This window comes from Vipera ursinii (assembly GCF_947247035.1).
Source record: "Vipera ursinii genome assembly, chromosome: 6".
Lineage (NCBI taxonomy): Eukaryota > Metazoa > Chordata > Lepidosauria > Squamata > Viperidae > Vipera > Vipera ursinii.
This window is the reverse complement of record NC_139515.1, coordinates 13,420,654-13,446,771: the sequence shown is the minus strand read 5'-3', so window position 1 is coordinate 13,446,771 and position 26,118 is coordinate 13,420,654. Positions and strand designations below refer to the sequence as shown.

General features: G+C 38.5%; 1 protein-coding gene across 4 annotated transcripts in view; it reads right to left on the bottom strand.

Moving 5' to 3' along the window:
- Positions 1-26,118, bottom strand: part of ARFGAP3 (ARF GTPase activating protein 3) — a 42,829-nt gene continuing 16,711 nt past the window's right edge. Inside the window, exons 4-17 of one of the 4 annotated variants that reach the window (XM_083366297.1) lie at positions 25,884-26,015; positions 24,224-24,307; positions 21,363-21,444; positions 20,864-20,923; positions 19,748-19,792; positions 16,959-17,005; positions 15,587-15,717; positions 11,503-11,628; positions 9,141-9,263; positions 7,480-7,620; positions 5,775-5,898; positions 5,118-5,208; positions 1,903-2,024; positions 1-1,397 (exon numbers count right to left, since the gene is read on the bottom strand). In XM_083366297.1, the coding sequence (XP_083222423.1) occupies positions 1,380-1,397; positions 1,903-2,024; positions 5,118-5,208; positions 5,775-5,898; positions 7,480-7,620; positions 9,141-9,263; positions 11,503-11,628; positions 15,587-15,717; positions 16,959-17,005; positions 19,748-19,792; positions 20,864-20,923; positions 21,363-21,444; positions 24,224-24,307; positions 25,884-26,015 (1,326 nt within the window). In that variant the 3' untranslated portion in view covers positions 1-1,379. The remainder of the gene's footprint in view (positions 1,398-1,902; positions 2,025-5,117; positions 5,209-5,774; positions 5,899-7,479; positions 7,621-9,140; positions 9,264-11,502; positions 11,629-15,586; positions 15,718-16,958; positions 17,006-19,747; positions 19,793-20,863; positions 20,924-21,362; positions 21,445-24,223; positions 24,308-25,883; positions 26,016-26,118) is intronic. The other 3 variants (XM_083366298.1, XM_083366299.1, XM_083366300.1) reach the window with 3 other exon arrangements.

The following is a 26,118-nucleotide window of genomic DNA, read 5'->3' as shown; positions in this document are numbered from 1 at the left end:
CAAGTTGCAAAATCAAAATTTATTCTGATTATATTAAAATGCCTGCTGTTCAAAGAAAAAATAAAAATTTCTGACTTCATATTAAACATTTTAAATTCATTGTTTTAAATAACTGAGGTTTCTGGTTGTCTAAAACACAGCCACAGCCAGCCAGCTTTTTTATGCACAGATGCAAGGAAAGAACTGTTTGTTATTTAAACATTCTATCAGTCTATGTGGTTAGATTCAGAGAGCATCTCTCCTTATTACTTTATATATACCCACAATTTATTCTTTATTTCAGAAGCCATATTGATTGCAGATAAGCACTTAAGGAATCAAATTAAATGTGATGAATAAATAGGTCACACTTATGCTATTTTAAATAAAGAACACATGTGTCTCATCTTCATGAAACAAACTTAAATGGAAAATTAATGCAACAAAAACTATTACAATTTTCCATTGCACCTAATAATTTTCAGTTATGTTATGTGCACATCTATTACTGTTTATTCTTTACTGAACACAATCTGACACAAAATTATATACCTTAAATTTTTGCTGAACGGACCCCACCATTATCTCTCACATAAGAATTTGAACATTTTATAGGCGTTTGCATTTCTTTAACCTTCTTATTCTTATGTATTTTTATCTTTGAACAATTACCCGAATCCCCATAGAGTGAAAAGTCTTGGTAGGGTTAATGTCCTCCTCCCCCCCCAAAATAGGCACTTTTCAAAACAGAAAAGGCAAGGAATTAATTTCCACCCTCTTTTTCAGAGAGACAGTGAAAAGTATATTTACGAGCAGGTCCCAATCATAATTTTAAATAATCACTTATCCCTCAGATTTATAAAATTGAATTAATTCTTAGCCTAGCACAGGGGTAGGCAACGTTGGCTCTTTTATGACTCGTGGACTTCAACTCCCAGAATTCCTGAGCCAGCCATGCTGAGGGGAAAGGGAGAGGTTTCCAAGCTGAGCCATGGTGGCTCAGGAATTCTGGGAGTTGAAGTCTACGAGTCATAAAAGAGCCAAGGTTGCCTACCCCTGGCCTAGTACTATTCTGGGAAAGAGAATGGGATCCCATATTGCTTCATGCTGTGTGTTAGAAGCAGATTCAATGTAACCAATTAACTTTTAGTACAATAAGGCAGCAAAAAAGAAACAAAAAAAAACAAATGAACACCAGAATAAGAACAGAAATAATAAATGAATATTGTGAGGATCCAAAAAAGACTCCCATTAAAAATACACAAGTGCCAGAAATTAGGACTACATATTTTACAGTCTAAAGGGAACCTTCGTGTTAGTCTGCAATATAATTATTGGTAGACACAGAAATGCTTTTTTAAAAAAATCTTCTAGATATCCAGTCACCTGAAACATAATGGTTAAGAACCATAGCGGTCCTAGGGAAAGATAAAAAGAAATGAACAGGTTACATTTCTCATAAGCAAAATTGCCCTTATTTACATACAGCGTTTTCATTTTCACTTTGCCACAAAATACTGATGTTATTTTGTATCCATAAGTTCATAATAATTTGGCATTTACAAAACAATTCCTCCTTCCTTGGAAAATTAAGGTATATTTGTTACTGAAAACTCTGCAGGCAAAACTACTGGTTAACTAGCTGCGTTCATAGGCAACTTAATAAAGCAACCTGGAAAACGTGTAAGGACTTTTTGCGCTCTTTACTTCATTTATTTCACAACAGATATTGACTGCCCTAACAAAAAGGGGCTTTCCTTGTTTTAGCTACAAAACAATCCCTCTGTGGCTATGCATATATTCTCATTGGCAGGTTCACAGTTCTTCCACCTTTCATACCAAACGACAGGACTAAACTGTGAGGAAGATTGCATATGGGACCATTTCATTTTGGAAAGATTCCAAATTTGTAAGTTTATTAACCTGAATAGAAGTCATGACTCCATTTGCCAGGACAGAAAGCCTTCCAGCAACAGACTTCACTCCTTGTTTAAACTGAGTCATATCAGGAGCAGCAGGCAAGACATTTGAAATATTGTAATTGCCTAAAGACAGAAAGAGAGGGGAAAAAAGAAAGATTTTAGCACGTAGCTCCATAAAACCAAGAGCCTTGGTGGAGCAGTGGGCTAATGCCTCCTTAAGTAACAGCAGCTGCCTGCAATTAGTGCAGGTTCGCATCCCACCAGGCTCAAGGTTGACTCAGCCTTCCATCCTTCCAAGGTAGGTAAAATGAGGACCCAGATTGTTGGGGGCAATTAAGCTGACTTTGTAATAATGCCGCTCGGGTGTGTGTGAAAAGCCCTAATAAGCAGGCATATACATAGAATGGCTACTGCTAAGCTTGTAAGCCGCCCTGAGTCTTCGGAGAAGGGTGGGATATAAATGGAATTAAAATAAAAAAGAATAAAAAATAAAACCATTTGAAGGGAATAAACTCAACATAATAAATAAAGTTGATTTGTATTGAAAACATCGTTTGATCCTTGAACAAATAGTCAGCTTCTACGTAGATTTTTGTTCAGTACTCCTTCCACACAATAAAGTTTTTCCTTTTAAACAACCGAAGACAAGATTAAACCAGAGAAATAAAGATTGTAGTAACCCACACAAACTTAAAATGAAGAATGAAACATGGAGAGTAGGAGACCCTTCGCCTGCATCGTTCCCAGGGTACAGGATGCATTCCTTCAAAGTGTTCACTTTTCTCTATCTTTAGGAAACCTATAAAGCTACACCTTATTTGCTGGGCTTTTAATGGTTAAAGCTTTCATTATTTGTGTTCCAATTAATTTGTTATTGCTTTTTCTTTTTTTAAAATCTTGCTTATCTGTGCTTTAAATTGAAAGCCAACTTGAACATCCTTATTAAATGGAAAGGTTACGTGGAGCGAGCCAGGTAGTTTTCTTTGCAAAAATGGGGAACTGGTATGACATTGCTTTGTTCAAAGATACCGTAATGTTCTTGATTTCTCAGTGCAACTTGCAGTGGCCCTTGTGTTATGCCAACTCAGTCAGCAACTGTTCAAAACTACAATTGTGCTAAACAAAAGGGATTTAAGACCACTCCAGTTCATGACTGCGACTGTGCGATCCAGGCACTTGGGTGCTTGTGATTATGATGTAATGAACCATGGTCATGTGGTTACCATTTACAACATTTCCTGCTGGCCTCCACAAGCAAAGCCAACGAGGAATCCAGTACAATGTTAGAAATCAGCCCAGCGACTTTTTCGTCTGTCTATGCTCCATAGCACTAACTGACCTCCACACACTTACCTATGTTCTCTAGTGCCTGCCTACAGCAATCTCTTCCACATGCAGCATGCCTGCATTCCCTACTTGCACACTCATTCCTGCTTTCTTGTGCCTGCCTACGGCATCTAACCCTGCCTACGGCATCTAACCCTGCTCTATATAGCACCTGCCCATAGTACTCACACATTTACCTGCTTGCCTGGGACTTCCCTATCTTTCTGCTTTATGATCTGTGAGGTCCTGGGGTTACTACAGCCACCAAGACTGCCAGGATTGCCTTTGCTGAGCAGCGCAGTCACATGATATCACTCTTTAAGGACCACATCGCTTAGTGATCGTAATTCCAGTCCCAATTGCTGTTGTAACCCAGGGACTATCTGTACAGCCCTGAAATGCCCAGATGGTTTCCCCATTCAAGTATTAATCACAAAAGGAGGGACAAGCCACTTCTCTTTTGCAGAAAAGCAGGATATAAATAATATTAAATTATTAAAATTGTTACAAATAATAAATTATTAAAAGTGAATTATTACTATTAATAATAGCAATAGCGCTTAGACTTATATACCACTCCATAGTGCTTCACAGCACTCTCTGAGCAGTTTGCAAATATCAGCCTATTGGCCCCAACAATCTGGCTCCTCATTTTACCAACCTGGGGAAGATGGAAGGCTGAGTCAACCTTGAGACTGTGGACAGAGTTAGCCTGCAATGCTGCATTTTAGCCACTATGCCACCACAGCTCATAAGGTACACCCTTATGGTAAAAAGCTAATTATATACTGTGGCATAAACATTCAAACAAAAAACAGTAACTATATGGATATGCACACATACAATATATAAAATAAGTCTTGATGTGAAAGAATAGCTCATAGCCACTATGTTCAGAATCCTACTTTCCGAGCAGATGAAGCAATATATTGATTCCTTTTTCGCATAACAGCTGTCAGCAAGCAAGTTACAATGCAACATTGACGAGAGAGCTTTCTAAATTTAGTAGCCTATCAAGGTAAAACAAATTAGACTTCAAAACATTAATACAATGGTCTAAGAAACTGAGAATTGTCATTTCTTCACACACTTATTATCTCCCATTTATTTACATTGTAAAGGGCTAGCGTAAGATTTTGACATTCATTAGATGTAAAGGTAGTGCATGGCTTATAACAGGTTGCCAATTTACAACCTAGTTTCAAAGTTATGGCCACTGCAACACCTGAAATGGTGGTTTGGGAGAGAAAGAAATAGAATGCAACCTGATCATAGGCAAGAAAGAATGAGTGGGGTGGCAGCCCAAAGAGCCCGCAAATAAAGGGACAGCAAGGTAGCGTGAGCAAAGCAAAGAAAAATCTCCATTTTACACGTTACCTTGCCATCCCACCCCTTCTTTCCTAGCTGGCAGCCTAAAGAGCTTTTATCTGGCATTTTATTCAGTCAAATGGTAAACACTGGAGTCCCTCTTCCCACATTCCCCACATCTAGAATCTTGTGAGGTGGTTGGGATGGGTTTGGTTGAGAGTGTGTGAGCTTTGTGGTTGAGGTTGGACATGAACCTGAATCTTCTCAGCGCCAGTTCAACACCTTAATTGTAACCTCACGTTGGCTCTCATGTATATGACGCTACTAATTTATATTTTTTTTAAGAAAATGAAATAACTAGCGGTGGCAATGGTGGAATGATAGGGCCAATTGCCCTGTGCTCTACTTGTGGGTAGCCACAAAAGTCTTCAAAAGAATTAAGACTCTTGAACAAATTTATCCAGAGATGCACTGTGCCTTATTTATTTTCCAAAGTCTTAATTAGTATATTGTATTTAATAAGCATAGCAGGTTGTTTTATGAAACTGGCAATATCTGAAACTCAGCTTTTTCCTTCCATACCTGATGGCTGTTTCTTTTGCTCTTCAAACAAATCAGCTGAACTTATGGCAGCATTTCCGGAAAGCCTCTCTAATCGAACTCTGGCTTCATACTATAGAGAGTGAAGGAAATTTCAGTAAGAAAGAATGTGTCCATCTTTCCCATCTAGACAATGATTTTCAAAATGTCAAGCATGCAGACATAGCTAATTCTCCAAAGTTCATATAAAACTAGAAAAATACAGTCCATTATAATAGCCTATAAAATTAATCTATATATTGCAAAATTCAGATAACCTCAAAACAGATGTAAAATAGAATCCTACTCCTCTGAGCAGACTTTTTTTGTTCTATATCTAATGAAACAATATTTACATGGACTGTATTGAAATATTTATAGCAGTGAACTTTTTCCCTGAATAAATGAATCCTTCCAAATACAGTTTATATTCCATATTCTGACAAGTTGACACTGAAACCATTTTTCCCCCTGTATCCTTCCTCCTGATTTTTCTTACTGATTTTCCCCTTGAAAAAATTTAGATAGTAATTGAAAATAATATAAAACATATAAATGTTTTGGTAATTCCATGGTATTCAACATCTTTTCGTATTGTGATGGGATAATATTGTGAAACCATAACCAGTGAAAAATTTCAAAATGTTTGACTACACTTACTTCAGTATGGTCTTGCTTTCCAAAATACATATCTGATGAAATAGCTTTTGCATTGCCAAATTTCTTCTGTGCTTCATCTGTGTTTGCAGAGTTTTCATGCTCTAGTTTCCTACGAGACGATGGCCTAAGAAATGTTTTAACATGGTTATATCTCAAGAGGTCCCACTTCAACAATGAAATTTATATTTTACAAATATCCTTAATAGTCTTCAACTTACAATGAGTCATTTAGCAACTGTTTGAAGTTATGATGGACTCCCTAAAATGGACTATGATCTGCTTCTGAAATTCTGAGGGCCACCCCCTGCAGTCATGAGACTGCATTTTGGGTGCTTAGCAACTGGCCTGAATTTATGGCTGTCTGCAGTGTTCCTTAATCACATGACTCTGATTTATATTTTGGCTGAAAACTTCCGGTTTTTGGCAAAAACTACCCACAGCAAACAATGGAGTCACTTAATGAGCATGGCAAAAAAAAAAAGGTTATAAAGTTAGGTGAGTCACGTGGGCGACCTGTTTTACAACCGTCATGACTTAGGAGTTATGGTTGTTAAGTTGAGGATTACCTGCATTGTGAACACTATCTTAGTATGACAGATTTATAAAGACAACTACTTATAATCTGCTTTTTATGTTACTAATGATTATACACAACAGTTACAATTGTAAAAATTCTATTTTCAGTTTGTCGTCCTTATTATGGAATCATTTGTGACCAATACTGAAAACTACCTGGAAATCTTTTAAAAAGCATAAAAATAAGACTACAAGCACAGAAAATGTATTGTTTTTAAAAGAATAAGTGTGCAGTATTTATTATTTATGGGACGCGGTGGCTCAGTGGGTTAGGACGCTGAGCTTGTCGATCAGAAGATCGGCAGTTTGGCGGGTCGAATCCCGAGTGCCGCGTAGCAGAGTGAGCGCCTGTTACTCGTCCCAGCTTCTGCCAACCTAGCAGTTCGAAAGCACGTAAAAATGCAAGTAGAAAAATAGGGACCACTACGGTGGGAAGGTAACAATGTTCCGTGTGCCTTTGGTGTCTAGTCATGCCGGCCACATGACCATGGAGATGTCCTTGGACAAACGCTGGCTCTTCGGCTTTGAAACGGAGATGAGCACCGGCCCCTAGAGTTGGAAACGACTAGCACACATGTGCGGGGGAACCTTTACGTTATTTATTATTTATGACTTTAATCCAAAGGAATTTGGAGCTTTATACTCCCTTGATGTACCTCCTTTTTTCACAACCATGTATATAATCTGGCAAAACTGAAAAGTAAGGCATCCTGTCTATACAGTTCAATTCTACTTATAAAATCTACACTCTGGATTGTGCAGACATTCCACTGGCCACATCTTCATTAGAATGTTTTCCAGAATCCTAACTGTTTTGTCAAAGTATTTTCTCATATACTCATGCAATATGCCAAATCAACCAAAAAAGCAAAATAGTGTTTTTAGAGTCTTAACTCTAAATGCTTCGCACACACCCCACTCCAGTTTGCAGCGATGTTGTTAATATAACATTCAGATTTCAAATACGTAAATTTTTTTTGTTATGTAAATTTTCATTCCAGTACTGAAATTTGAATGTTCAAGTTTACCCTATTTTGCAAAGATGATTGAATATCGGCAGGTCAGCAAGCAAAGTAATTGACTTCGTGTTTATGTCTTATGAGTGTTGATATTTTGTAAAGAAAGTTACCTCTCTGAATAGCTCGTAGGCTTGGAAGACAAAATCATATCAATATCTCTGCTGCTGCTGCTTTCTTTCTTCCAGAATGAATCAGAATTGTCATCCCATTTAGAAAAAGCACCACTTCTCAAGTCGGATGAATCAAAATATCTGAACAATTAGGGAAAACATTTCATTGATATTTGAAGTCTAAGAGAATTAAAATATGTTAACTTTGGATCCATTCCTCTACAATGGCAAGGACTGCTGTTCTGCCAGAAAGCATTGTGCTCTTAATTAGCATGGGCAAGCTAGTTTTCTCCTATTTGCTTACCCCAATTAGCTAATTATTTCCTGTTTTTCCTTAAATACTTGCCCAATGGCTGGTAGATATTCAACAATGTAGCTAATTCTCATTTCATATGTAACTTTACTGTAAGCCGCTCAGTCACTGGTTGAGATGGCGGAAATGGAATAAATGGAATAAACGGAATGAATGAATGAATGAACGAACGAATGAATGAAAACTTTCCCTGTACAACTATTTCTTGACCTTAGATTCCCAAAGCAATCTAAGCACCCCAGAAGGGAGAGGTTGAAGGGCTATAAAACTTGGCTAACAACAGCAGTCTTCTTTGGGTGATTTGCCATGTTAAGTCCTTCTTACTGCTCTCCATACCCACTACAGTAGGTAAAGAAGGGAAATCTGCTATGTAAGGATCCAAAATTATTCAATATTTTTTTAAAATTACTTTTATTCCGGCTTTTATCATCCAGTACTCGACTGCAGCCACTTCAGCTGACAATACATACCCATTTGATGCAATGCATGCTTAAAATTTAATTCAATTTATACTTTGTTCACGGTTTAATAAAAAAAAATAAACATAACAAAAAAGACCAAAAAAAAATCTGCACATTTAGGACTTCATAGTGCTACTTGGTATAAATGGGCAACCCACATCCCATACCTAGCAGTCTTTTTGCTACCTACTGCAGCCACAAGTAGACGTATTCAAAATGTTATCCTTTCTGCAGGTATTTTTTGGGGAAAATTTAAGAGACAAAATGCTTAAAATAAAACAAAACGCTAATTTTCCTGCTTGGGCATATTTAAGTGGACATCTTAAAAGTTGCAGAACTTAAAACATCCCTTTTGCCCTTTAGCATTCACCCGGTGGCATGAGAAAAAATTGCCATCACTTACTTCAATGATATTGATGCCCAGAACTCCCCTAAATTCTCCAATCTGACATTAAGGGAAAACAAATCTACTCTAATGAACATGGACAGCAAAAAGAGCCAGGACCATTTCAGTGATTTTATACCCAGGTGCTGAGTAACAGATCAGCAAGTGTCAAATGCACTAAGCATTTCCAGAACACACGGAAAAAGGAAACACAACTTTGAGTCAAGCTTGAATCTGGGTGCTATCCTGTTGCTGTTTTTCCTAGAAGTGTTCATTTTCCCAATCTAAGCTAAAATCTGAAGATTTCCTGGTGGTCTTCCATCCCAGCTCTTAAACAGGTTTGATTTTTTTCTTAATATTAGAGTCCAGGCAGTATTGCTGTTACTTGCTGAAACTCTGTGTCATTAGAAAAGAAAAGCTTTATTTATCTACCTTAAAATGAGGTCATGGACGCCCATGTATGTTAACAATTATTTTCAAGTTTTTAAAAGTAAACAATTACCTTGAATTGGGGCAAGAAAAATACAAATCATCTTCATCGTTATACTTTTTTCTTGGCTTTGCGCTTGTTGGTGTTTCTTGTTGTATGATCTGCATATCTGAACTTATCGAATGGGAAATACCACTGGGGGGGAGGGAAATTGAAATTTAAAATGTTATCTTTAAAAAGAGGGGGAAAAACAAAATCATATTGAAGTCAGAGATGCTTGATGCACTGTTACTGCAGCCAACACAGTCCAGAATAACAAAGGAATTTTGTAGCCCAAAACTGTTTGATTGTTTATTTAACATATGGCAATGCCACATTAGCCAGGAGACTACAATGTTAATACAGAGTAGTAGTCTGGCTGTCTAAGACTACTAGCCTGTTTGGACCATACTCGCGAGCTAGCTCCACACCAGAGAGGAGCAGCTTTCCTGCAGCAGCATCTGAGCACTTCTCCCTCTGCCAAAAGAGCCTTGAAAACAGGTGTCACAACCAGGAAGGTCTAGCCCAGGGACCTTCAAACCCGGCCCTTTTATGACTCATGCACTTCAACTCCCAGAAATCCTGAAGCCAGGCAAACTGGCTGAGGAATTCTGGGAGGTGAAGTCCATGAGTCATTAAAGGGCCGAGTTTGAAGAGCCCAGGTCTAGCCCTAGCAGAATTCTAACCGTTGAAACAACCCCAAAGTCTTCCCAGTGAAGTGATACCCATTTATCTACTCGTATAGAACATGGTCTTCCCAGTTGCAACGTATGGCTGTGAAAGCTGGACCACAAGAAAGGCTGAGCACCAACGAATTGAGGGCTTTGAACTATGGTGCTGGAGAAGACTCCTGCGAGTCCCTTGGACTGCAAGGCGATCAAACCGGTCAGTCCTAGAGGAGATCAACCCTGACTGCTCTTTAGAAGGCCAGATCCTGAAGTTGAAACTCAAATACTTTGGCCACTTAATGAGAAGGAAGGATTCACTGGAGAAGAGCCTAATGCTGGGAAAGATTGAGGGCAAGAGAAGAAGGGGACGACAGAGAATGAGGTGGCTGGATGGAGTCACTGAAGCAGTAGGCGTGAGCCTAAATGGACTATAGAAGATGGTAGAGGACAGGAAGGCCTGGAGGAACATTGTCCATGGGGTTGCGATGGGTCGGACACGACTTCGCAGCTAACAACAACAACACAGAACATGCTTTTGAACTGTTAGGTGGGCAGAAACTGAGACAAGTGACAGGAGCTCACTGCTGGAGCAAACACCATCTCCAGTGTCATTAAGCCACTGAGCCACCATGCCTCTCTAGAGAAGTCCTGAAGAGGTTGGGAGGAATGAGACAAAGGATCTAGATTCCTAGGCTAATCACTTTCTCTGCCCAATGTGCCTCCAAGGATTGCTTTGGGAAAAAGAATCTAGAGTGAAAGGCAAGATATACATCTATTAGGTAAAGGTAAAGGTTCCCCCGCACATGCATGCTAGTCGTTTCCGACTCTAGGGGCTGGTGCTCATCTCCGTTTCAAAGCCGAAGACGTCTCCGTGGTCATGTGGCCGGCATGACTAGATGCCAAAGGCGCACAGAATGCTGTTACCTTCCCACCGTAGTGGTTCCTATTTTTCTACTTGCATTTTTTACGTGCTTTCGAACTGCTAGGTTGGCAGAAGCTGGGACAAGTAACAGGCGCTCACTCTGTTACGCGGCACTTGGGATTCGACCCGCCAAACTGCCGACCTTCTGATCAACAAGCTCAGCGTCCTAACCCACTGAGCCACCGCGTCCCTTCATACATCTATTAAGTTCAACTAAAATAAAACATATTTGAACAATTGAACTATTTGGCTAGCTGTCTCTGGATTCAAAACTTGTCATGCAGCAATTCTGAATATGCATAATAAAATGTCTGAATGATTGATATCAAGCAGCTTCTGTCAGGACAGAACCAACACAGGTAGTCATTGACTTACAACAGTTCATTTAGTGACTGAAGTTACAACGGCACTGGAAAAAAAATGACTTATGACTGTTTTTCAAACTTACAACCATTGCAGCATCCCCATGGCGACGTAATCAAAATTAAGACACTTGGAAACTGACTCACATTTATGACCGTTGCAGTGTCCTGCTGTCCCAGGGTCATGTGATCCCCTTTTGCAACCTTCTGACAAGCAAAGTCAATGGTGAAGCCAGATTCACTTAACAACCAGGTTACCAACTTATCAACTGCAGTGATTCACTTTAACAACTGTGGCCAGAAAGGTTGTAAAATGGGGCAAAATTCACTTAGCAAATGTCTCACTTAGCAACAAAAATTTTGGGCTCAATTGTGATAAGTTGAGGACTCCCTGTATTAGGAGATGTCGAATGAAAAGTGGATGCTCTGAATCAAATACATACCTTCTACTGTTGCTGAATCCCATGCCAAGTCTTTCTATCTCTGTTTTCTTTTTACCAGCCACATTTAATTTTTCATCCCTCATCTGAATGTCAAGATCTTTGTAGGCCAGTCGTAAAGAGGATACCCTAAAAAGAAAAGCCCACATATAACTGATATATCTTGAGCGAATGCCAGAAAATTTTCCTCAGAGTAGTATAAATGAAGTAATATTTTTCAGTGCATAAACCAGAAGTATATGACTTAACTGAGTAAAATACTTTTTCTTATATTGCTAAAATCAAAGAGTTCTACCTTTATAGGAGGATTCAAATTTATACAGACTTGGGCATTGTATATTATTTTGTTTCTAAATCAGGGGTGTCAAACTGCCAGCCCGCAAGCCGGACGCGTCACATGGAAGCCACGCACACCCCTTTGCTGGCAATGGCAAAACTGTCCTGATATGTTGCGCAACATCACGTGACGAGTTTGACATGTCTGTTCTAAAGGATTAGCGGTAAAGGAATAATGAGGAGCACAACAATGGAAAAACGTAATTGAAAAGTGCCACAGGATCAAGAAGAAACAAGAGTTACGGTGAAAAGCAGAATTTGAGATTTAAAGCTGCCATAAGAAAAAAGAGTTTCTGGACTGAAACTGCAGGAAATAGGACACATCTAGAATACAAAAGTCAATCAGGAAAGGTTGTGGCTATTGTTGTAATATTGCACAACAAAAGCAGTTTTACTTGAAGTGGTATTCCTGTTATGGCTGCCAATTCTCTTTTCTCAAATAGAAGAGACGTATTTAGGAAGCACTGTGGAATCCTTGGTGCTCTTTAAGCTTGGCGTTAGTTAACCCTTGCTTATCTGGGTGCTGGTTGCTGAGAAGGATGTATTTTTTTGTTTCCTTCTTGGTTTTTATTGTCTCTTTTGAATGGTGTGTACCTTTTATCTCAATAAACCTAGAAGACAAGCCACATTTTTATCTCTATAAACCTAAAAAAGATAAATCACATCTACACATTTAAATATATATAGGGAGATATATTTTTTATTTTTATTCATTTGTATCCTGCCTTTACTATATTTACACACAACTCAAGGCAATAAACATATCCAAGACACCTTCCTCCTCCTATTTTCCCCACAACAATCATGTAAGGTGGGTTGGACTGAGGGAGAGTGATTTGCACAGTCATCCAGCCGGCTTTCATGGTTAAGGCCGGACTTGAACTCACTTGTCTCCTTCTTTCTAGTCCAGTGCCTTAACCATCTGACCAAACTGTCTCTTACACAGAGATAAATGTGTGTATGTATCTATCTATGTATGTGTATGTATCTCTCTGTGTGTATGTTTGGGTGGATAGATAGATAGATAGATAGATAGATAGATAGATAGATAGATAGATAGATAGATAGAGATAGACAGACAGACAGACAGACAGACAGACAGACACAGAGATAGAGAAGTACAGAAATAGAGAGATATAAAGATACCAGACAAACAATAAAGCAGTAAACGACAGTTTAATCAAGGAAGTACCAAAGAGTGAACCATACCTCCTTCAACACTGGCAGAGCAAGCTTCTGTATATAAACCCCACCCTCACCAGCACTGATATTATCTAGTTGGGTAATGAAGCATATGCAAGCAAACAACCAAGCTCAGAGAGCATCGTCACCCACAAATCTCTTTTCTTTTTGGCAATGCTGGTCAGGGATAGTGAAAAGTGTATTTGAGAAAGACTGGCCCTACCAGATCATTTACAAATCGGACAGCTACTGCAAAAACAAACGGAGAGAAATGATTTACTCACAGACCTACAAATATGGATATAGGTGTTAACTGCAAGCAACATTCCTCTTAGAGAATAATGTTTATCTGGCTTTTCACCCTCCTGCAAAGCACACTGCAGGACCCAGTGACAGGACACCGATCTGCTGATGATCAAAATGCATGACACTATAATAGCGAAAGATGGGCATGACTTGCCACCCCCATGCACTGTTTATGATACAAGTCCTACCTTTTCCAGGAGGACTGTGAAGAAAAAACTGGAAACAACTGTTTCAGATGTCAGTCGTTAGAGTTTACTGTGCCTGCATCTAAGGTTAGTTGAAACAAGCTAAATTTTTATAAACTAGTTTTACACTTGCTTGCTTCTACTAATTATAGTTAAGAGTAATAGTTTACCCTAATTTAGATATGCTCTAAATTTGGATAGTCTAAAATGGAGACTAACTGCTTTTTCTTAACTGTTCAAGTAGAAGGAATATACATGGTGGACTTAAGGGTCATCTAGATTAATCTCTACTAACAACCCCTCCCCCCATATTATTGCCCCTCTCAATAAGTAAAATAAACTGTCAATTTAGAAGACACATTGGGTAAAAAAAATCCTGAATATTTCTTAGTATTGGAGCATCTTCAAACTGAGGATAGCTGCTGCAATTTATAAATGCTACACAAGTAGAACTCTACCATAATAGGATAGTGCAGTATATGAACACACATATTAGGAAATTAATATGAAGCAATTATTCTATTTGATTTTCATAACAAAATACTAGTTTTGCATTTACTCCTGGTATATTTAATGGATCCTTTGTAATGGTGTGGAATAGAAACGAAGATGTACAAAAATGGTCTAATAGGAAAGTATCTTAGTTTACCAGATACTTTATTAAACAGAGATTAAAGAGATAACAAGTAAATGGAAACTAATGGATTACAGTTAGACAAATGAACAGCTACCTGAAGAAATCAATTATGAAGTTCTGTGGTACTGATTCCCATCTTGAAAGCCATGCAAATATGCTGCAAAAGCTTTCAATAAATATCTTTGAGTTTTCATTTACAAGACAAAAATCACACTTACTGTTATTTCTGTCTGACAGCATTAACAAAATCAAAAATATCAGAACATAGTTCTTCAAAGAAAGATGCAATAATTTTTTTAACCTACTTTTAGAAGAATTTCAGTGAACTGCAACACAAGCATTTAATCAATGTAATAAAGAAGAAAAGTGAAGTCATTAAGAATAGTTTGGCATCCCATTTTGACAGCTTGGTAAATTTTTGTAGCCATTAAACCTGGATAAACATTTCCATAATTGATCAAGAAATGTGTGTGCTATTTAGAGTTATATTTCCAAATGGCAGCTCTATTTATTTAAATACAATGCCTATTATATCCATGAAAGTAGTGGAAAAGTATATCTAGGAGGATAATAGCATAACATTGAATTTATTGAAACAAGCAATACACAATGTAAACATTTTCTCCATTTTCTCCTTGAAATCTAAAATAGTTAAAGCATATTCATGTTTTTAATGGCATTTTACTATAATCCTCTTCAGTCTCAACTGATTATGAAGTGAATTCAGATTTATTCAGAAATACACACTTATGTGGCATGTGGTAAAAACAGCCTATTAAGTTCTAAGCCGTGTTGGATCAGTTTATGAAAATAATGACATACTATTATTTAGTCCCAGGAATTTTATTTTGGATTTTATTCCGCTAGTCGTTGCCGACTATAGAGGGCGACATTCATCTCTGCTTTGAGGCCACGAGCCAGCACTGTCCAAAGACATTTCCGTGGCCCTGTGGCCAGCATGATGTCGTGGAGCACCATTTCCTCCCCACCAAAGTAGTACCTATTTATCTACTCGCATTTGTATGCTTTCGAACTGCTAGGTGGGCAGGAGCTAGGTGGAAATGGGTGTTCACACACACACACACACACACGCACGACACTTGGGTCTTGAACCCGGGCTGCTGGCTTTCCAACCTAAAGTCCATCATCTTAAGCGCTGAGCTGCCTTAGTTCCAGGGCCTATACCAGGGGTAGGCAACCTCAGCTCTTTTATGACTCATAGACTTCAACTCCCAGAATTCTGGCTCAGGAATTCTGGCACTTGAAGTCCATGAGTCATAAAAGAGCCAAGGTTGCCTACCCCTGGCCTATACCAAAGTAAAATAGATATCATCCCTAAAGTTCCTCATATCAGAGGGCTTTCAAACATTTGCCACTTCAAATACCCAGATGTAAGTCTGTAAAGAGAGAATCGAACAGGTGCCAAACAAACTCTACTTACAGCGGTTCTTCCTTCTCTGTTGTTTTGCTAGCTTCCTTCATTTTATCTACGGCCAGTGCTTGTTGTTCTATCTCGTTAAAACTCTTGCTGCTCAGTTTCTGGGCCCCCAAACCACATTTCTTAGCTCCAATCTTTAATTTGGACGTGAAAGGAAAAAAAATATGAAAAAGCTATCACAATCTTAGAATGCAAGTTATTTTAGGTTTTCTTTCTTTAAGAACAAAATGCAAAGGAAACAGTAAAGGCAAGGGAAGCCAAACAAGCGGGGCCCTAGCTTCTGCATTCATGATGCTTTGCAGTTCCTAGGGCAGCCTTACAGCTTCTTATTTGTGAGCTGTAATTTGTGAGCAATTTGCCACTATTATATTTTGATTGCTGGATGAGTGAGGCAAATCTACGATTAGTAGTTACCACCAGTATAAAAAAAAGGTTCTGATTCTCCTTTGAAAGCAGTTAATGAACAATTCAGATGTCAAATTTGGTAAAACAATTTTATACAATGAATACAAAAATGCGTTCTAACTGCACTTTCTTATGTGACTAGATATACTGTACATCATGTGAAATATAGCTTACCGTACGTCTAAGTTATCGTATAGAAAAGCAGACTAGGCATGCATGGAATAAAGAAAATAGCTCATCAAATTACTACTATAGTATGGAAATAAGATTGGCAAATATATTTCTAAATGGATGCATAACCCAGTCCACTAGCATCTGCAGCAAGCCACAATGAGTCCAATGCAACAAAAGGTGCATGGTGCCCTCCCTCATTACTTGTTTAACAGCTGTTTCCTGATACCTGACTGATGTAAGTTGTTGCATTTGCGTTATGCCATCATCACTCACTTTTCATAATTTCTCTCCATACTGTTGTAATGGAGGCTCTACGGGCCAGTTTTAAGAGCTGTGGGTATGAATCCCACAAGGAAGATTCAATTGTCTTTCCTCCCTCCCCACCCACCCCAATCTCTTCAACCAATTAATAACTGGATGTCACTTTTTAGGAGAGGATGATCTGCATATAGAGCTGGCTACTGAAGACTAATTTGATTAATTCAGAGCTATACAACTTATACTAACTTTCACAATTACATAAAAAGGAGCATGAATCTTTTATTTTTTATTTTTTTATTTTATTAATATTTCTATACCGCCCTTCTCCCGAAGGACTCAGGGCGGTTCACAGGGCAAGAATAAAATACAAAGTTACAAATATTAAAAGGAGATTAAATAATTGCCCGATTTTAAAACAATTAATATGCTACATTTATAAAACCCCAAAGATACAACAATAAAAATACAAAAATAAAAACCCCACCCCACCAGCCCATTAAAAGCGAGACTTGAAAATATCAGTCTAAACACTTACTCCTTTTTTTACTTGATTTGGTTTCTTCTTCATCATATAACCGACTTCTGTAAGAACAATAGACAACTTATGAATTATATACATTGTAACATGATGAAATTAGCATTAACTGTAATATTGGCAAAAGTATAAAAAACCCGAATTGCCCATTTAACTTAAAAGAATTAGGAAAAGCAATACAATATACTATGAATTTGTTTTCAACATTTAGAAATAAAATACAGTCAAATGGAGAAAGGGAATCGTAGGCACCTGCTTATAATTCAATGCATTTACAAAGTTCTCTATTTTCCAAGAAAACAATTTAATCTAAAAAGGGATATATGTTTCTCAAGAACGTCTACATAACAGTTTTTCTTAGGGGAAAATAAGATGACATTTTAAGTTGAATAAAATAACTGAATATTTGTATAACAAGTAAATCAATTAAGTTCCTCAACAGTTTACCAACTGACGCATTAAATAAAAATGCAGTTTTTCAGAATTAGAAATCCGTCCCAACAGCCTTTCTTCCAGGATGGTAAATCTCACCAACAACCTATCTTGATAAGGCCAACATGGATTAATTATCATAAACCTTGGAGGTGAGTCTTATGATAATGGTGCTTCGAAAGATGGCAATGCCTAGCCCAGGGGTAGGCAACCTCGGCTCTTTTATGACTCATGGACTTCAACTCCCAGAATTCCTGAGCCAGCCAAGCTGGCTGGCTCAAGAATTCTGGGAATTGAAGTCCATGAGTCATAAAAGAGCCGAGGTTGCCTACTCCTGGCCTAGCCAGTCCTTAGTGATTTCAGAAGCCAAGAAGGAGTGGCCTGACACCAAGAAACCCCAGGAATATGGATGAGACTCAGAATCCCCCATTTCAAATGAACAAAAAAAGTCTGGAAGGAGGCAAGCTGAGTTGGTAGCCTTGCCAAGAAAATTAAATAGATGCCGTCGCCAGGCACTGAGCTTGATTAGGAAATGTCAGCCTTTATAAGTAATTCCTGTACCACATAGCAGTGAGGGCAGCAGGGTTATTAACTTTTAGGTAACTACGCTGGCTAAAATGGAAACCTCTTGTTTTTCAAAGGAAATTTTATGAACAATGGCGTTAAGAATAAAGGGTACATAATATATTAATTAATATTACAGCAAGCAAAATATGTATTTAGCAAATACTAGAATGAAGTATTACTACCAGATCACCATTTGTGGCTGATCATCATTTTATTGAGGATGATAAGTAGAAATGATAATAGAACAGTTGGGGGGAAGATGTGTGATAAAAAGAATGGATTGCTGAACTAGTAGAATGCAACTCTAGAGTAACCAGTTAATTTCATATGAGAAACTGGGGGGAGGGGGTAGCTGTTGATAAAAAGTAAAAGGAGTGGGAAGGAAAAGAAGAGCAGATAATTAATACATAGGTAAAGGTTCCCCCGCACATGCGTGCTAGTCGTTTCCGACTCTAGGGGCCGGTGCTCATCTCCGTTTCAAAGCTGAAGACCCAGCGCTTGTCCGAGGACGTCTCTGTGGTCATGTGGTCGGCATGACTAGACGCCAAAGGTGCACGGAACGCTGTTACCTTCCCACTGTAGTGGTCCCTATTTTTCTACTTGCATTTTTACATGCTTTCGAACTGCTAGGTTGGCAGAAGCTGGGATGAATAACAGGTGCTCACTCTGTTACGCGGCACTTGGGATTCGACCCGCCAAACTGCCGACCATCTGATCGACAAGCTCAGCGGCCTAACCCACTGAACAACTGTGTCCCTTAATTAATACATAGAAAAGATAAAAACCTTGTAGAAAACCAGGTCGTGATTCTATAAATAATCGTGAAGTGTTGTACCTCTAAAGAGGACCAACTTAGTATAATACAGTTTTAACTGTTTATGAACAGACCTCCAAATAAATGAAAGCAGAACATAATACTTCCCTATATCTAATACTGTACCCAACTCTTATCAGGGAAACATCTCACAAAAGAGAACTACGTGAATCTCAATAAGGGAACCTTGAATATTTTGAGGTAGCTGCCAAAAGCTTTAACAGTGTACACATCTATTGCCAAAATAAACTGAAATGAAATGAAATGCCATTTCTCACCAAATAAACCCACTCTTGCTAGAAGATTTAACTATTAATATTATCCACAACTACTACTGCTGACCGAGTAAATGGATCAGATTAAGGAGCAGATTCTGCATGCCACTCTTAAGCTGCTGAAAGCCAAAAAAAAATAAAAAAGCACTGAACATGCAGTGCTTTGTTCTATGTAAACAGAGTGAGAAAAAATTATGGCGTCGCTTCTAGCTCCTAGTAACTTCCTTCAGGGGCAGGAGACATATAACAGAATAGATTAGAATTCTTTCTTAAGGTCAAAGGCCAGCAACCTGAATGGCCTACAAGCAATAAATTGTTCAGGAAATGTAACAAACAGATATCAACACAATAAAACAGATAATAGAGCATTCCTTATCTGTTGCCAGTTCTCTTGTCTAATCACCTGCACGCAAACTGGTTTTTTGATCTCCATATGAAAACCACCTCAAAGGTGTAACATGTTAAACACGGGGCTACCAAATAAATTTCATTGCTTTTTAGTTACATCAAGCAAAACAGGAAAAATGTAGGTTCAGAAGCAAGAGAAAATAAAAATAAATAAAAAGAAGTTAGAAACATGCAGATATATTTGCTGGAACTGATGATACAAACTAAGGAAATTAATATAATATAATGCTCTATTCCACAGAAGTACGTGGAAATGGAAGCAGCAAAACAGGACAACTAAAATATCCAGTCACCTTTGTTAGGTGCCGTGCCTGAAGTATTAACCTTCTCCATGTTGGCTAAAATAAGAGATAAAAAATATGTATCACTAACTAAACAAACATATGCATTTATACAAGAATGCAGCTGCATTGATTCTAAGAGCCAATTATCATTTATTCTAAGAGCCAATTATCAACCCCCTCACCCACACTCCAAGAAATAGCATATGGTTCCAAATGTTTGGGAGTTGTACCATTTCAAAATGAAGGAAGAAACCATTTAAATTTCTCCATGTTGCCGAAACATGCCTATAACAAGTTAGCATATTTCTACTTCCAAAAGGAGGTTTTATTCTGTTTGTTCCTTTAAATTTTATATAGCTTAAGCATGGATGCAGCATGTCAGCTGAAAAACAAACATCAGGAATGAAGATCCAGAATACTCTTAAATGGAAAGATATTTCTGGCTGAACTGCAAAAATGCTAAGAGTATATCCAGAAATGTGGCTCTATTATATGGTGCTAATGATTACATCCTCAAATAAAAACAGCTACAAGTAAGCCAGATGATATTGGAAGAAACCTGTGCTCTAAAGCAGCGTTTCCCAACCTTAGGAACTTGAAGATGCGTGGACTTCAACTCCCCGAATTCCCCAGCCAGCTATGCTGGCTGGGGAATTCTGGGAGTTGAAGTCCACGCATCTTCAAGTTCCTAAGGTTGGGAAACGCTGCTCTAAAACATGTCTCAGTAATGTATGTGTAGTAATAATGTGCAAATCTGACTCATGATATCTTCCAAATTCTAGTCATAGTTAGCTGTTGAGGGCTAGGATAATTTTTATTATGAAATAGCTGACAAGTTAGCAAACACAATGTAAAATCTGTACTGTTTTGTTCATCCTACTATATAGTCAACTTATGACAGCTCATTATTTGTGTAAATTATTCAAATTGCTAATAAAGAATTTGGGAGGCTGAGATGATCATTCATCCTACTATATATATCAGGGGTGTCAAACTGCCGGCCCACAGGCCGGATGCATCATAGCAAAACCGTGCCCACCCCATTGCCGGTAATGGCAAAACAGATGCAATATGACACCCCTGTACTACATCTTTAGACATTCAGAGATCTTCTGTGTTGTTTACCTAAATTAGCTTGAGGTGATACACTAAGGTAATCAATGCTTGGTCCATCTTCTGGATCTTCTAGAAATATAAAAAAACAACAAACATATAAATGTCAAGGATTAGTACATTTCTAGATCCTCGATCCACACTCAGAAACAGGAACTTGTCTTCCTGTTTTTCCAGTCAATCAATTTAAGTTCTTACCTATTTGAATTAAAGGCAGTCACAGTATGCTGAAAATTTATCTGGATCTAAATTGATTACAATAGTCAAATTTAAAGTATATTTTTATCCGATTCAGTCGTATTTGTAGTTTGTGACAATAACCGGCATGGGTTATGAAGTAGCAAGTTTTGTGTAAGTAGTTGTGTATAGGTTTTTAAAAGCACTACAGTTGATAAAAGCTATTTATCAAACAATCTTATAAAAGCAAAGGACAGTCAACAGGAGTTAGGAATTTTCACATATTTGCTCCATTTTGTTGCACATTTTATAAATGAAGTTGATAAAACTATACCATCTTTGCTTTCTGAATTGTTTTCTGAAGAATTCTGCTGCGGATTAATTGTTTCCTGCTGTGATGATTCCCAATCAATAACCTATAAAGAAGAAAAAAAAACACACAAGATATTAGCAGTATTCCAAAGAATTAGAATGAAGCTCATCAGAATTCATTTAGGTAAGACTAATTTTCATGTACCGTATATAAAATATTATGATATTATATGTTAAGAAGTTTTTCTGACATCTCATTCAGGAATACAGCTGAAAAATAATATTGGATGTGAATAATGAGGAAGCTTTAGTTTCAAGTCCCAGGTAATGATAGGAGTGAAATATTTTACTGTCAGTTTGCTTGTACAAAAATACATCTTCTAGTCTGTAAGATTACTCCCAATCCAAATTAAATAGATTTGTATTTGATCCGAATTATTTTGGCTTTAGCGAGCACGTGAGGGGAGAGAGATCGAGCAGGGCTTGACAGGAATCCAAAGGAGGACAAGGAGAGAGGAGACAGCAGAATTGTTGGGAAGGTGGAAGGGCTGCTGACTGTTCCTGGAGTCATGCTCACTGCTCATTGTGTGACAGATATTTCTTGTTGCTGAACCAGTTTTAGGATAACTTCAGGAGACAAATAAAAGCCACCAACCTTCAGCGAGCAAGCTTACAAAGCGAACAAAAGGATCTTTTTTTTTGCAGTTCATCTAAAGAACTTGAGGACAAGCAGAATTTCTTTTATGACCTGCAGAGAAACGTGTCATGTTTGCTTGCCTTCCACAGACAGAATTTATACACGCTATCAGGGAAGGCTGATTGCTCTCCTGGAAGAGGACAAATGAGGCAACAATTCTGAGGCAAAGCTGTTGGTCTTCCATTTTATCAGGGAAAACGATGAACTCTTGGATCAGATACAGTAAGGCCTTGAAGAGGGAAAACGGCATCAAGGAACTTTCCAGAAGGTAGTCAAGATGAAAAGAGTGGAGAGGAGGAAGAAAGGGATTGATATATAGGGTGCTGTCTTCCTGGGCACTAATTCAGGAAGAGACAGAATGTGTCTGTGTAGATCTTTAAACCCATCGGGAAGTATCTCTATCTTCAATCTATTGAAACACGAAGGAACAAATAGCACAGCCAAGGTAGCACCATAAACATACTACAGGGGACTAAGATGCAATAAGACAGTGATGGCGAACCTTTTAGAGACCAAGTGCCCAAACGGCAACCCAAAACCCACTTGTGTATTGTCAGGTGCCAGGTGGGCGCGGCCCATTGGCCAATTGGATGGGTGTGGCCAATTGGGTAAGCGTGGCTGCGGTGGTAATCGCAGACTGGGTGGGACTAAAAAGTTCAATCAATCAATTCCAACTTTGCGAGATCTTTTTTTTTTCCCCGTGAGAAGTTGAAATTGATTGATTGATTGAACCTTTTTTTTTATTTTGCACATGGTGGCGGAGGCCTAAAGCGAAAAGGTTTTATAAAACCCAGCTGAAGGCCTAGGACTGGGGCAACGGTGCATGTGCCCACAGAGAGGGCTCTGCGTGCCACCTGTGGCACGCGTGCCATAGGTTCGCCACAACGGCAATAAGAGGTTGAAGATCTAGGAGCAAGTGATCCTTCTTGTGTGAACATATGGCCTAAGAAGAGAATAAATACTGAAGGTGGACAACTGGCTCTACAGATGTGGTCAATGAGAATAGTTTGGATTTTTGAATAACAGGACGTTTTTCGAATGAGAGACTACTGGTAAGAAATGGACTGTATCTTACAAGACCTGAAAAGAGTGTGCTTGGAAGGCAGCTTTGCACTGAATCCGATGTGGAAGGGAGGAGAGAAAGCCCAGAAAATGGTACATCAAGCACTGGGATTGGGAAAGGATCCGGGTGGTGGACAAACAGAATAATAAACACATAAATTCAGAAAAGAAATTATCAAATTAGAATATTAGGGTGTGAAAGGATCACAAAAATCATCTAGTCCAAACCTGTGTGTCAAGCCTATCCCAGCTTGGGCATTTAGGAAAGAGAGACCCTCGACTCCATTTGTAGTGAAAGATATTCTTTTACTAAAAGCCAAGTGGTTACAGCACAAGCAAAGTCAGATCTGAAGATTCCCATGTAAACCTCATAATTTCCCCTTCTCCCAGGCCTTCCTCCCTCCCGGTCATTCTGTTAGTATCCAACAAGGTTCAAATTAGGTGTTTTGGTAACAGTCCTAAGGGTTGGCGCCTCTTTGGTGGGCGTTCGCATTCTGTTCTCATGCCTATGTCCTTGGATATTTCAACCGTTGTTGAACACTTCTGGTTCCTGTCATCCCCCCTCCCTCTGTCCCCCCCATTCCCCCTCCCCATGCTTTATGGCAGGCTGCCATTAAAGCAGTGCTGAAGTGGTGTGATGGCAGATCTGCAGGATCCACTGAGTGGCAGGTGCACACATGAGCGGACAGCTCCACTTGCCCACCATTCATGCAAGTAGAGCTTCACATGCTTGCCCAGCACTCACGTGAGTGGAGCTTCGTGCACGCACGCGCTTGCTTATCACTCACACGGCCCGGTTTCAAACAAGCCGTGGCCCAATAGTAGCCTAGGGTTTGGGGACTCCTGCACTAGACCATCTCTGACAAGTGACCACTCAGCTTCTACCTGAAGATTCCTGGTGAAGATTTTTCATGGCTTTATTTGACAGCTTGAATTTTTATACAGCCAGAAAGTTGCCCCTGACATCTAGTTTGAACCTTCTACTTTGGAGTCTTAATTCACTAGTTCTAGTCTTGTATTAGAAAATCGGACAATAGAAAATAACTCCATGCTAGCTTACCTCCTATCATTCACATATAGGTAAAATCCCATGAAATTAAAAAAACGTTTTATTCATTTTATACCAGAGTAGAGCCATGAGATGCAAAGAAGTCTTCTTCTTTCTCTTGAGGTGATAAAGGAGGGGCTCCGCAGCCATCTATCCATAACTAAAATACCCAATAATATAAGCACAAGTGAGAGTTTGCCAAGATTCTTTGCTTCATGTTTGCTTAAAATGCTTACACTACATTTTCCATCTGTTTCCTAAATGTAGAAAAAACCAACAAACTGTACCACCAGTTTTCTGAAACCATTACACAATAGTGGACAAACTGGCTGTGAACAGGATGAAATTGGTCATGCTTGTAATTATAAAGCTTTAAGCTTTTTGGATCAAATTCAGAAAAGGTGTTCTGGAGAGCACCTGTTACAGGTAAATCCTTGACTTACCCCCATTCATTTTAGTGATTGTTCAAAGTTACAACAGCAGTAAAAAGAAAGAAAAGAAAAGACTTATGGCTATTTTTCACACTTATGACTATTGCAGCATCTCCATGTTCACACGGTCAAAATTTGGACTTTGCAACTGACATGTATTTATGACGGTCGGAGTGTCCAGCTTTACGTGATCACCTTTTGTGGCTTTCTGACAAGACAAGCACAGTCAGTGGGCTAGCCAGATGCACTTAACAACCGTTATACAGTGTTCCACTTTTAACAACTGTGGCAAGAAAGGCTGTAAAATGGGGCAAGACTCATTTAACTATCTTGCTTAGCCAAAGAAATTTTAGGCTTAATTGTGGTTGCACATCAAGGACTATCAGTTCTTTAAAGCAGCTGGACTTCTCCCCAGGATCTCAACCGCAGCAGTTAGGCTCAATCATTTCAGTCAAGTGCAACATTTTTTGCAAATTAATTGTAGGGATCCAGCCAGGTGTATGAACATGGACACACAACAAGAACAGCTCGGTACATTTTATCTACATACAGTATGAACTGCTTATATAAGCAGAAAAGCAAAGCTTGAAGAGAATAGTATTGATACTAAAAATGCAACATGCTCTCTTCAAAGTACCTGCAACATTTTTTGCAAATTAATTGTAGGGATCCAGCCAGGTGTATGAACATGGACATACAACAAGAACAGCTTGGTATATTTTATCTACATACAGTATGAACTGCTTATATAAGCAGAAAAGCAAAGCTTGAAGAGAATAGTATTGATACTAAAAATGCAACATGCTCTCTTCAAAGTACCTGCAACATTTTTTGCAAATTAATTGTAGGGATCCAGCCAGGTGTATGAACATGGACATACAACAAGAACAGCTTGGTATATTTTATCTACATACAGTATGAACTGCTTATATAAGCAGAAAAGCAAAGCTTGAAGAGAATAGTATTGATACTAAAAATGCAACATGCTCTCTTCAAATTACCTGCAACATTTTTGCAAATTAATTGTAGGGATCCAGCCAGGTGTATGAACATGGACATACAACAAGAACAGCTTGGTATATTTTATCTACATACAGTATGAACTGCTTATATAAGCAGAAAAGCAAAGCTTGAAGAGAATAGTATTGATACTAAAAATGCAACATGCTCTCTTCAAAGTACCTGCAACATTTTAACATATATGAATACTATGATGCCATTACCATATCACTTTAGCTTTACAAACATTAAGGTGACTGAACAACACAAAACCAGCAAGCACTGTAAAATATGTACATTACTCACATCTCTGCCATATTTCCGTGTTGCCTGAGCTGCAAGAGATCTAATCTTGTCTCGGTAGAGCTGCGCAGTACGACTGTTGTACTTGGCATTGGAGTCATTGGTGACACAACCATGCTGATGAAAGAACGCAGACTAAAAAGAAAATACCGAGAAAATGTGTTTTTTTAAAAAAAAATCCTCAATGTCATTGCTGACTAGTTCATTTTCAGAAGATTGAAGAATACAGAATAGCAGA